Consider the following 12535-nt stretch of genomic DNA (forward strand, 5'->3'; position numbering starts at 1 on the left):
TATCCAAGATCATGGGCAGGGTAGATGTGATAGTAGCCAACAATAGAAGGTCTATACTAGCTTCAGAACAACAACCCTATTTTCCTTCCCAGGTTTGTAAAACAATTCATATCGGAAACCAAGTAGCTTTGGCCAGGTCTATACTAGCTTCAGAACAACAACTCTATTTTACTTCCCAGGTTTGAAAAAAATTCATATCGGAAACCAAGTAGCTTTGTGGGCCACTTTTATTGTTCTGGTGCCTGGAATGCATGATTCATTAGGTATTTGAGACTTCGCTAGTCTGTATAAATTCTGAATATACTGCCAATCAAGCATTGCCTCCAATTTTTGACTGCTTCAGTGATCGGGAAAATTTCTCTGATATAGATGAATTGAAGCTACATACGGGGTGAAAGCTCCTTGCTGAAGAGGGCGATTGGGTGGCCATATTGAGACATCAATGCACTAACTGCCACACCTGAAGCATCCGTCTTGATGATATTTTTTTTCCTTTTCCAGAAGATAGAAAAATGTAGCAAAGAATAATATACTTAATTATGTAAGTATGACCATTTCAATGTTATTTCTAACTTAGACATTAAATAAAATAGATAATAATATATTATGTTAATAATAAAGAAGTGCAAGTCTCATTGTATATACAAGTATTCTTTAAAGAAAAAAGAAGCAATCCTCAGAAAACATACCACACATCTCAAGACAGCATAACTGCAGCAGAATGGGGAGCCTATCAGCCTATATATTCCTGAATGCCATTTGCTATATAAGCAGAAACACTTTCTTTCCTAGCATAAAATAGTACGTGCATGTTTATAAATAATCTTACAGTTGACTTGGGAGAGAAAATAAATTCTGGGGAGAAGTTTATGTGAGTAGTTTCTTAGTGTCAGAATTGATTATGCAAAAAGTGAAGCTAATCCAGACTTGCTATAACTTGAACATCTATATCTCTAACTTGACATCAAAATGCCTCAATGATTCACAACTTGAATACAAAGCCACTGCATCATCAATGGCTTCTAAAGAATACAAAGCCATAATTCAAGCAAACCTTATTTGGGCCTAAAGGTACTTATGAGTTGAAGTAGCAAGATCAGCTTTTTTCATTGTTGGTAAGATTTAAATTTGAATCAGCAAAGATGTAGATTGGCCAGAGGATAGTAAAACGTCAACAGATATATTTAGCCACATAAGAGTAGAATGTAATTAAACATCCATATTAGTATAATTGAAACCCTGTGTGTAACAAATATAGCCACCAATAAAACAGAGAAAACATGCTTTGTGAACTTTAAGTCTTGCTGATATACTAGATGAAATTACAGATCAGAGTCTACCATAGAACTTTGACCATGATGATGTACCTATCCAAAGGGTATTTCTTTTTTTTTTTCAGTGATAAGAAAAGGATAAGCGTATAAATAAACAACTGATAAAAGATGAATAATATATTTCTGATAACTAAAGGGAACATCCATAACATAAAAATCCATAGACAAAGTAAACACTAATTTTGATGAATAACAACATTGAGATAAGTCTAGACACTCTTACAAAATAACGGTACATACTAGCTATCATCACTTTGATGGTGAGTCGTGAGGGCCAGATTCTTTCTTCGGGTGAATGGCCTCAACCACAGCTTCAACTTCTTCCTTTACCCGTTCAAACACACTGGGAGCTTTGACTTCACCAACTGGAGTTCCCTCATCAATGTCATCACTTCTCCCATGAGTTTCTTTTTGATGGTGAGGCGACTTGTCATGATGAAAAACTGCCTCAATCTCCTCCTTAGCTCGCTCAAAAATGTTTGGAGATTTGACCTCGTTTTCTTTCAAGAAGCACAATACATGGAGTTTAAACAAAATCATTAAAAAAATCCAATTGCAATATATGACCATATCATATCATAAGTTATTCCCCATATATACCAAGAAATCAAATAAGATAAGATACATAAGAAATCAAATAACCTACTCATATTCCCCCACAATGACCACAACAAAAAAGAACACAACTCATAAGAATTCAAAAACAAAAGGACATGAATGGATTCTTGTTTTCTGTGGCGGTTAAGGGTGAGTAAATTAGTTAGTAATTAGTTATTATTACACAGTTATTGATATAAAAAAGGGTAGATGATACAGACAAGATAGGGTAATCTCTGTTTTCACACAGTTCCTTCTTCCCTTAGATTCTCTCACCACAAATAAATCTTTCTAACTCTAGAACTCAATGGGTATTATCGTATATAGACATAAATTTCAATTTGAGGATGAATTTTCGATAGATCAATTGAAACTAATTAATGCCACAAAATCAGAAATGGCAACAGATGAAAGATTCAATATCTATGATATCATCAACTATAACAACATTGTAAACGAATAATAATATTGAACATTAAAGGGTTTTGAAAGATGATACCTGAAGGCGAGTCTTTTGGCTTGGAATCCATTTCTGCCACTGAAGAAAATCAAGAAACGCCTGAGTTGAGGTTATAATGAAAAACACTATCCCCTGTTTGGCTGTTTCTTTTCTAATTTATTTTTTCTTCCTTTTAATTTAGTTTCACTCGATTTTAGAAAAAGGAATGCTCAAATAATAAAAGTGCTTGCAAAAATTGTTATTTTGTTTTCTTTTTATATCAGAAAAGCAAAAAAAAACTACCCTCTAGAGCATTCTAAAAAATTAACGGGATAATTCGATCAGGAGATCCTTAATAACAGTAAACGCGTACTGAGCAAAAACACTCATCTAAGCAAGACAATATGTGTTTTATTAATGAAAATTCTTGATTAAGTTGTTAAATTGATACATGAAAGTGTTGAACACAGACAAGTTCATTCATGGACTTAGAAAATGTTCCTCACGGTCCATTATTGCATAAAATGGTAAATTTTCATTAGATAAAACCTTGGTTAAGTTAATCCCGGTAAGGACTAACTACATAAACTAATTTGACCAATCTATCTATACTAGATACAAAGCACAAGTGCTTAAGGAGGACAAAATTCCGACGTGTCATCCTCTAAGAGCACTTCCACGTGTCACGCTCCAAGCAATATCTTCAACACACCCTTTGCAGAGATTCCTTTAACAGCTCACTTTTGACTTTCCTTAACCGGTTTCTCTTGGCAAAAAGCACAGAACTGATAATTGTCGATTCCCGTAGTCACTACTCACTACTGTATATCTGTAAAGTTAGTGGAGCACGTCAGAATGGACCACTGTATATGGGGGGAATTGAAATTGAAACTCTTATTTTGAAATTCAAATTGAATCTCTTATCTCTCTCTCTCTCCATATTTGTTTTCAAATTCTGGATTTCTCTCAAAATTCTTTTCCTCTTCACCGCAACACCTCTCCGCAACCTCATGGCCCACGCCACTCTCGGCCTCACAAACCCCACCACCACCGAAACCCCCAACCTCTCCTTCGCCGAATGGAAGGGCGACCTTCTCGCCGTCGCTGTCACGGAGACAACGTCGCCAGAAACAGCCATCCTCAAGTCGCTCGACTCCAAATTGAACGGTCTCTTGGCTGAAGCATCTTCCGAAGAAGATTTCACCGGAAAATCCGGCCAGTCCACGGTTCTTAGATTCGCCGCCGGACTTGGATCTAAGAGACTCGACTTGGTTGGTCTCGACAAGTCCGCTTCTGGTCCTTCTCCGTTTTAAAGCCTCGGCGAGGCAGTTGTCGTCGCTGCTAAGTCCGCTCAGGCCGCACATGTCGCTGTCGTTCTGGCCTCTTCTCAAGGACTCTCTGCTCAGTCCAAGCTTAGCACCGCCTCTGCTATCACTTCTGGTATTTGTTCAGTTTGTTGCTGATTTCTGTTTTGGCACAATATGTATGTCAATATGTGTGTGGTGTAGTTGTTTTGTGAATTAAAGTTGAGTTGTGTGGTAGGGACTATGCTAGGGACATTTGAGGATAAGAGGTACAAGTCTGGGTCGAAGAAACCAGCGCAAACATGAGAGTCGGAATGGCCGTGCAAACATGTTTCTTTAATTGATCCTGATTTTTGGTGAACTTTTATTGTTACACGAATTTGATAAATTATGAGGGTTTTGTATGCATTATTTGGTATTGATATTGTTCATTCTTTACACCATATACCTTCACTCTGTTACTTGGAATTGGAGGTTTGCGAGTTTTGTCTGTATCAGATTTGGGTTTATTCCTCCTCCCTTTTGCACATTTATCTTTGGCCATTTACTTCTTTCAACCCGGTTTGTTCTTATTTTTCAGAGATCAAAACGAGAGAGAGAAAAAAAAGGGCTTGAAGATGGAAGATGGTGAATTGTGAAACCTTCCCATGAACTGTAATGTCCTCTTTACACAGGTTAGACCCTTAATGCAATCTTGGGGTTAACGGTCTCTGAGACTTGCCCATAGGCTCTTCTGTAAAAGGAAATTATTCTTTTATTTGTTGCAGTATAATCAACCATTTACTCTTCCATTTCAACGCCGTAAAGAGATTGCATTGGAGGTGGAACGGAAAGATTATTAGGAACAATATTAGCCATTGTACAATCTTGAGGTACTCAATATTGATGTTCATCTTTTTTGTAAATACGTCCCGCATTCAATATGGATGCTTGACCATTTTTTAAAAGATATGTACAATGGTGGATTAGCCAATTTAATATATAAGTATGGCAATGTAAATGTGTGACATAGTATGGCATCAAGGAAGTTATTTATGAATAGCTGAACCTAGAAGCCCCCTGTATCAGTAGGAAGATATCCCCATCTTGCTTTTTCAGTTATATAGATACGTTTTCTGCTTTTATATTTTCTCGCTGAACTTCTCCAGCAGTGGTGGGACTTGACTACTGGATTTTCACATATTTGTTTTTGTCTGTTTTGCTCATTACTGTATCTGTATTCTGTAGTTGATTTTCAAGTGATGGATTATTTTTCAGTGGAATTTAGTCCTGTTAGCACTTATCTGATTGTAAGAGAAGCATGTTTTACAATTTGAGATATAGAATTTCTCATTGTAATATAACATTGCAGATCGATAAACTCCTATCTGTGAATGAAGGTTCTGAAACATTAGCATTTAAACAATGCATCTGATTTATCTGCCCGTTGTTTTGTGCTATTTGCAGCTTTGTTTTGTCCTCAACTCTTCTAATTTGTTTAGTTCTCATTTTTACAGGACTTTTATAATCAGAGATAGAAGTGAATTTAATTTTTCCATCATTCCAGAACTGTAATCTGCAAACCTGTTTTGTAAGTTTCATCAAGATGCATTCTTTTTCTTTCAGATTTGGATTTTTCTCCTCACGGTAATCAAAGAAATCTTTGCTTTTAACCAAATTCACCATGAAGTTTTGTTTTATATTATACCCCCCTTTTTTCATCGTCTCCTAAATTAACAATATGAAGTTTCAGGATCTCATTTTCTTTTTGGACTATATAAATGAGATTTTCTTTCTTTTAGCTGCACTGCTATAGTCTCATCAAGATCTTTTTTTCTTGAAACTCATTGTCAAGAGCATGAGAGTATGATCTTGAATTTCACATGTCATGGGAAGGGGAAAATGAATGAGGGGCCTAGACAATGAGTTAGTTTAGCAAATAAAAAGTCTTCTGCATTTACCCAGTTCGTGTCCAGGTAGGGACCTATTACTTCCTCACTGTCAATTACGGGTCCCTACGGTATGACTGTGGGTGGATAATTTGAAGATATTTCCAATTTCGATGGCGGGATCTTTGCGTTTAGCTTGTGTGTGATTTATCTTTCTATAAATACAGTGCATACTCTGCATCTCAGACAAACTCATTCACAAACCCATCTAATTTGCCATATCCATTCGAAGCAATGACTTTTCTGAGCTTTATTCTGGAAAGGAGCAGTGGAGGATTATGGTGAAAGTCATTCGGATTTAGGTCATGGGTATCGTCTTCTCTCGCCGTCATTTGGTGGATTGCCGGAGAGCTGCGTCGCTTTGATCCTTCTCAGATCTGCCAGCTAGCGACCTTGAATCGCACCTTCCGTGCCGCTTTCTCTGCCGAGTTTGTATGGGAGTCCAAGCTACCCGCCACTTACACCGCCCTTTGCAGCGTCAATACTCTTGACGGAGGCAACAAGGTGATTTGGTTGATTAATTATTTGATTTATAAATCATTTTTGGGAGGAAGAATTAATGTTTGAATATATGGGTTTTTTTTTACAGAAAGTTTGGTTGGATAAATGCACAGGGAAGATTTGTATCATGCAAGGGACTTTGATCCAGGTGGGTCAGCTTCTTCACATCCATTTTTATCTAATCAGGTACAATTATAGAAGCTTAAATTTTTTGTATCTGATGCAATTTGTATTACACACCTTCATCTAGATTAATACCAAGCCAACAAGTATCATGATCTCAGATTAGGCCACCAAATTTTAGCTCAGATAGTGAGAGATTGGAGTGATGAAGACGAAGAAGAAGCTAAAGGTTGTTGCGGAGGCTGAAGCTGGTCAAGATTTGGATTCTGCGATTCATGAGCATGCCCTTTTCTTTGACAAATTGATTGAGCTCATTCCGGCCAAGTTTTATCTGCCAACTGATGAGGACAAGCCATGGGTTCAGGGTCTCAGCAAGGCTAAAAGAGCGGCGATGAAGAAAGAAACCGTGGAACGTATTAAGAAGTCTCGAAAGGAAACGTTTGGACCCCGACAAACCTGCTGCAACCACACTTGGTCTTCTTAAGGAGGGGTTGGGAAAAGAAAAAGAAAGGCAAAGTGATGGGGAGAAGGGTGTGGCTGGTCGATCTGTCACCTATGAAGAGCTTCGGCAAAGGCTTCATCGCAAGCTTGAAGAGTTCCGGTCAGGTCGCAACAATGAAAATTCAGACAAGGCTAAGAAGAGGGAAGAGAGAAGTATTATGAGAGGATATGATGGCAACAAACGCAAGAGGGATAGTGAGACTGAAGAAAGTAAGCCTGCACCTGATGAGTTGTCAGAGAAAGTGAAGAGGCTTCCAAGGAGCTTGTGTTTGGCCAGGTTAAACTTCAAAATGAAGAAATACTAGGGAATGAAGGAATATCTGGTAACATTCTAAAAATTATTGATTGCAATTTTATTTTCTTAATGTGGACTCAATTTACTTACTCCTGGAATAATCTCATGGTCTGGCCTATTTACTTCTTCTGATATATAATTATGTATGGATTATGAATTTAATATGCTATAGAAGTAGTAGTACGTATATGTTAGATGATCTTTGTTTGTGGTAGATTAATATAACTTTCTACCTAAATTACTATGATGGACTACTGAAAAGCTAAGGTCCAATATTACATTTTTATAGCATTAAGGATTAGAACATGATGAGCTAACAACTATAAGCTTATAGGCTTCTTCAAGCTGAGCTATCCATGTTTTGCTACAGAGAAATACATGAAGACATTGTCATAGATTTAGTACACGATGGTGATGTGAACCATTTATTTGCTGCATTAATTGGTGCATGTGTAAGGTCAGTGTCAGGTATCATTTCTTGCTGATTTTTCTTTTTCTTGGTTAGTGGTATACCTCTTTTGATATTCACTAGGTTTGTGACCCGTGCTATGCACGGGGTCTTTATACATTATTTTTTTAGGTTAAGATCTAATCGAATCGTATAGCAATTGATTGCGTAGGTGTTCGTAAATAAAGAATCCATTTTTTACTTAGCGTTATCAACGACGAAATTAAAAATCTTTAAATATCTCCCTGAGCATGATGACTTTCATTAGAATACTAATGATAATCATTCATATATCATTTTCATGCGTCATGGTACATAGTGTCGACATAATCAATGATGAGATTGGATTTCAGCATTTCAAAAAAGATTAGACTGAAAATACACCTAATATAGTCACTCAGTATGCAATACAATGCGGATTATGTGGAATTGCTGCAAGTGAATACAAAAGGATGAACTATGTGAAAATTTAATCAACAATAAACATTTCACAATCTGAAATCCAAACTATGTGAGAATGAGAGGTGAGAGCAAAGTATATGTAAAAAATAAAATTGCATTAGATAAGCCAATAATGGAAAAATTGAGTATTTATATAAATACTCTATAATAGATGTTGAAGTTGGCTTGCCGCTTTTTCTAGTTCCAATTTGCAATCCTTTAAGGATCATCTACCTAAATGTGATTATTAGCAAGACAAAAGGCAAGTATGTAAGTTGAAATTGAGGTGCTTGCAGGAAGAATAACAGTGAAATTAAAAGAACTTTAAGGCAAGTATGTAATGTCGAGCTTAACTAATCTATTCTCATTCCATTAATAAGCCCAAACCTTCCAAGTTGTTCACATGAATTCCACTTAACTTAATATATTTCTTCATTATATATCAACGGGCTCAGACCTGAATTATGAAATCATTGTTTTCCCAAAAATTGCTTCAATCTTTTGACCTTGTGAAACAAAGGAATATTGATCAATACACAGATTACAACTCAACAGATAAACAAATGAGGACAATATGCAGGGAAAATGGACTCAGAGGTTCATTCATTGGACAAATTTCTCAAACCCTGATTCTCAAGTTGTCTTTCCCAGAACACAAACATGGGATTCACTGGGAATGACTGAACATAGAAGTAGGGAATAAAGGGAACTGGATGAACAACTAACCGGTGAACATCTTCACAACCAATGGTTGAATCATCAATTAACTAAAATAAGAAACTACCAAGAAAAAAAGTAACATAGAATGTGTTTAAAACTCTTTACACTGTCAAGAAATGACCACTATACATGACACAATCTTATCCATTTCCCTTCTCAATTGTATGATGTAAAACTTTATAAAAACAAAGAAAATGTTCATGGCTTCTCCTTGATATCTTGGATGAAAACATACTGAAATTTCATTGAAAAAGAAGAAAGAAAACAACAAATTAACCTGTCAATGATTTCATGCTAAACACATATTTCCTATGACCCTAAAATGGTAAATATGTCATGTTTTCCATGGAACTCTGGTTATAATTATGATGTGAAGGGTATGAAGAGAGGGTAGGCAACCTACACTTTCTTGTCCTTTTTCCGAACATTCTTTTATATAACCTATCCTTCCATTCCTTAATTTCATTCTCAATCAGACATCAATTAGTATCAACAGCAAACAAATTTATCCACATTAGAACTCTAATCTTGAGAATTCTAATTAGTGAAAAAGCTTCAACATTAGAACTAATGACATATAGAGGATTTGCTCTGTGTCTAGTTATGGTCATGGTGGCCACAATGTGGACTCAAAATGCAGCACAATCAGGTTGCACCAGTGCACTCACTAGCTTGAGCCCTTGCCTCAATTACATAACGGGAAGTTCATCATCCCCATCACCTTCTGCTGCTCGGAGCTCTCAAGTGTTGTTCAATCTTCACCGCAGTGCCTCTGCTCCCTCCTTAATGGTGGAGGTTCCTCTTTTGAAATCAACATGAATCAAACTCTTGCTCTGTCTCTCCCTGGCACTTGTAAAGTGCAAACTCCACCTGTTAGCCAGTGCAAATGTAAGAGAATCTAAGCATGTGTGGAAATTCTTCTAGTTTTAAATTCAAAAGTCACAACCAGTTGCGGAGAGAAGCTTCTATTGGTAGCGTTTTTTCTGTCAGAATTGATTATGAGAATAGAGAAACTGATCCAAACATGCTACAAGTTTAGTTGTTAAGCTTTTTTAAATCACAAGTTGAAAAGAAAAAAAAATAGCATGAATAAAAAAGCTAATTAGTATAATTTGTTCTTGTGCTATGGATGCAGTTGGGAATGGACAAACAACTCCTTCAACTGCTCCAGTGGGCTCTCTCCAGTTGGTTCTCATCTGATTCTTCAGCTGAATCACCTCAAGGCTCAATGACACCTTCTGCTTCAAACTTCCCCTCAGGTATAGAAAAACAGATATAAAAATTAAAATTATCATATAAACTTTGTCCTAAGTTGAGCACAAGAAAATTTAATTAATCAATGTCCAATAATTAAATAAATTATGGTGATGTAAGAATATTTTATTGTAAGTTGTAACAATTTGGTCAATTGCATGCGCCGGATCAAAAATTGTCCCATCAACATAGGGTGGATCATCTGATGGAAGCAATATTAAAGTCCTCTTTCACTTGGTGCTCTTTGTTCTAGCCATTGTGTCTTTGGTCACCAAGTTTTGATTTCAATTTTTTAGCCTTCAGAGATTTGAGTGCTGAAATTTTATTTATAGCTTTGGTTGCCAATTTGCCATAGAAGATGTCTGTATGTAGTTGTTATAAATAAAGGATATTCAATGGACGAATTTGATATGAAGTTATTTATTCAAGCTGGTATACTACAATTTTTTTTCAGTATAGATTAGCTAAACTACTTTGTTATCAGTTGTAATATAAAAGGATACTAATTGGTCAGGCATGTGAGTGCAATTGGTCTGTCATTGAACCAAAATAAAAGTATAAAAGCACAGTACTGCTTAAATTTTTGTGAGTGAACCTGAAAAACTGTGAGTTTGTATCATGTGTGAAGGTACAATCAAGCAACAGATAGTTTGTTTTATTAAGTTTCTGAGGGGGACTAAGAATGTAAAATAAAAAGAGACAGTGTTTGTAAGTAATACCCAGTCTCAATCTTCAGATAGGACAGAGTAGGTTAATAAAAATTAAACTGGTAATAGAAGAGTTTGAGAGAGCAGAAAGAACATTTGTCTAGATAGATGGTTCACTTCAGTAGCTGCAGAAAATCAAAATTTTGTCTGTGGCCTTGAGGGGAGCATTCTCATCCTTGTTTATAAGCAAAGCAAAAAAACACAGATAAAAAGAATCAAGCAATAAATTTAAGAAATGCAGATGTAATTCAATTGGACGATGTAATTTGCAATATGCATACCTCATTGCCCATGAAATTAAGGTAGCCCTCTCCACCTCATGCCATGGTTATAAAATGTATCATCTGCAGAATATTAAGATAACAAATTAACAATGACTATAAGGAGATATGGGTCCTCTTCCAAAATATAAGAGGAAACACTCTAAAAAAGCACTCTGCATAATTTTGTCTACCTTTCCAAATTCTCTCTTTTATTTTATTACTTTATTCTAAAAAATTGAAGACCTCAAACCTTGCTCAGTCCTACCTTAGTAACTATTTGAGGCTAAACAAAATATGTAGCAAGTGTATTCCATACCCAAATTAGGTTCTTTCTTTTTAACTTCTCTAACTTGGAGGCTGGAGCAGAGGACTGATAGGATCAAGCCTCCTATCACTAAGGTCTATCATAGAAGGCCTAAGGAATAAGTAGTAGATAACTTTCTTAGAGTAATAGTTGTGCCAGCTAAGCTTTAGTATATTTCTGCAATATTTGCTATTTCTATTTTGTAACTAATTGATGAGGTCAGCTAGTGAATTGGCCTTAGTATTAATACATAGGAAACATGGGTAAAGGGGGTATCGGGACAGTAGTGGAAATTGGGAGAGTTTTCTGGTGCTCTCGAATTCACCAGAACTGTATCATCCTCTTCCCCAAATTTCTGATTCTGTATTCACTGGATTTCACCTCAATTTCAGAGGGAGATCCTGTTAATCAATTCAAATACAATTCATATATTTCTTGATCTTATCAATTGGTATCAGAGCTCTTTCCAGGAGCTGTGGCATTGTTTCGGTGAATGGTTAAGAAACTTACAAAAATGGAAGCGCGTGTAGAACGGATTGAGAAGCTGTTGGAATTTCTGGGCGCGAGTAGGGAGGAAGATCGGAGGAATCGGATCGCAGATCGTGAACGAGATGATGATCGATTTCAACGATTAGAGGGTTTGATCGCATCGTTACAACAACCAACATCGGAACGATCAGGACCTCACGTCGGGAACGGCGAACCGGTGCGACACACAGAGGAGGAGGTGCGACTCGGATCGGAAACGGTGGACGCCGAGAATCGAGGTAACGAACGTTGGAAGAAGCTGGATATCCCTGTGTACGATGGAGAGGATGATGTGTTTGGCTGGGTAAACAAGTTGGAGCGGTATTTCCGCATCAGAGGAGCGGAAGAGCATGAGAAACTTCAGGCTGTGATTGTGGCTCTTGACGGGAAGGCGTTGAGTTGGTTTCAGTGGTGGGAGTCTTGTAATCAAACAGTGAGTTGGGAGGAATTTAAGGTAGCAATTATAGAGCGATTTCAATCAACTGAGGCTCATAGCCCATTCGCAGCGTTGCTGGCGTTGAAACAAGAGGGTACAGCGGAAGAGTTTGTGACTCAATTTGAGAAATTTGCAGGTATGTTGAAAGGTGTGGGAGAGGATCATTTGATGGATGTGTTTCTGAATGGTTTGAAGGAAGAGGTCAGGGCTGAGGTGAAGTTGTATGAACCGGGCAACCTGTCTACATTGATGAAGAAAACCTTGATGATTGATCAAAAAAATCAAGCGGTAATGAAGGTTGGTAGTAACACATGGAACAAGGGCAGTAGTGCTTTTAAGAGCTCCTCATTTTCCAGAACAGTTTCACTGGATACAGGACAAAAGAGTGGATCGAAAGGAGGACAAACTACTA

General features: G+C 36.9%; 2 protein-coding genes and 1 pseudogene across 2 annotated transcripts; 2 read left to right on the top strand and 1 right to left on the bottom strand.

Moving 5' to 3' along the window:
• Positions 1-1433: 1433 nt before the first annotated feature.
• On the bottom strand, positions 1434-2591 carry LOC130746544 (uncharacterized). Its single transcript, XM_057599216.1, has 2 exons — positions 2431-2591; positions 1434-1834 (listed from the first exon to the last, which is right to left on the bottom strand). The coding sequence occupies exons 1-2, from the start codon at positions 2459-2461 to the stop codon at positions 1584-1586; spliced, it is 282 nt and encodes a 93-aa protein (XP_057455199.1). The 5' UTR covers positions 2462-2591; the 3' UTR covers positions 1434-1583.
• Positions 2592-3124: 533 nt separating this feature from the next.
• LOC130746546 (uncharacterized) lies at positions 3125-9904 on the top strand (annotated as a pseudogene).
• Positions 9202-10240, top strand: LOC130744865 (uncharacterized). Its single transcript, XM_057597025.1, has 3 exons — positions 9202-9426; positions 9767-9890; positions 10182-10240. Exons 1-3 carry the CDS (start codon positions 9202-9204, stop codon positions 10238-10240), a joined length of 408 nt encoding a protein of 135 aa, XP_057453008.1.
• The last annotated feature ends 2295 nt before the right edge of the window (positions 10241-12535 follow it).

Source organism: Lotus japonicus, chromosome 3 (assembly GCF_012489685.1).
Source record: "Lotus japonicus ecotype B-129 chromosome 3, LjGifu_v1.2".
NCBI lineage: Eukaryota > Viridiplantae > Streptophyta > Magnoliopsida > Fabales > Fabaceae > Lotus > Lotus japonicus.

Bases quoted from the DNA above. Each gene is read 5' to 3' on its own strand.
- LOC130746544 (XM_057599216.1), bottom strand. From the start codon at position 2,461: ATGGATTCCAAGCCAAAAGACTCGCCTTCAG. The intron at 1,835-2,430 runs GTATCATCTTTC...GCTTCTTGAAAG, and splicing joins GCCAAAAGACTCGCCTTCAG to AAAACGAGGTCAAATCTCCA.
- LOC130744865 (XM_057597025.1), top strand. From the start codon at position 9,202: ATGACATATAGAGGATTTGCTCTGTGTCTAGTTATGGTCATGGTGGCC. The intron at 9,427-9,766 runs GTTCCTCTTTTG...CTATGGATGCAG, and splicing joins CTCCCTCCTTAATGGTGGAG to TTGGGAATGGACAAACAACT. The intron at 9,891-10,181 runs GTATAGAAAAAC...TCAATTTTTTAG, and splicing joins TGCTTCAAACTTCCCCTCAG to CCTTCAGAGATTTGAGTGCT.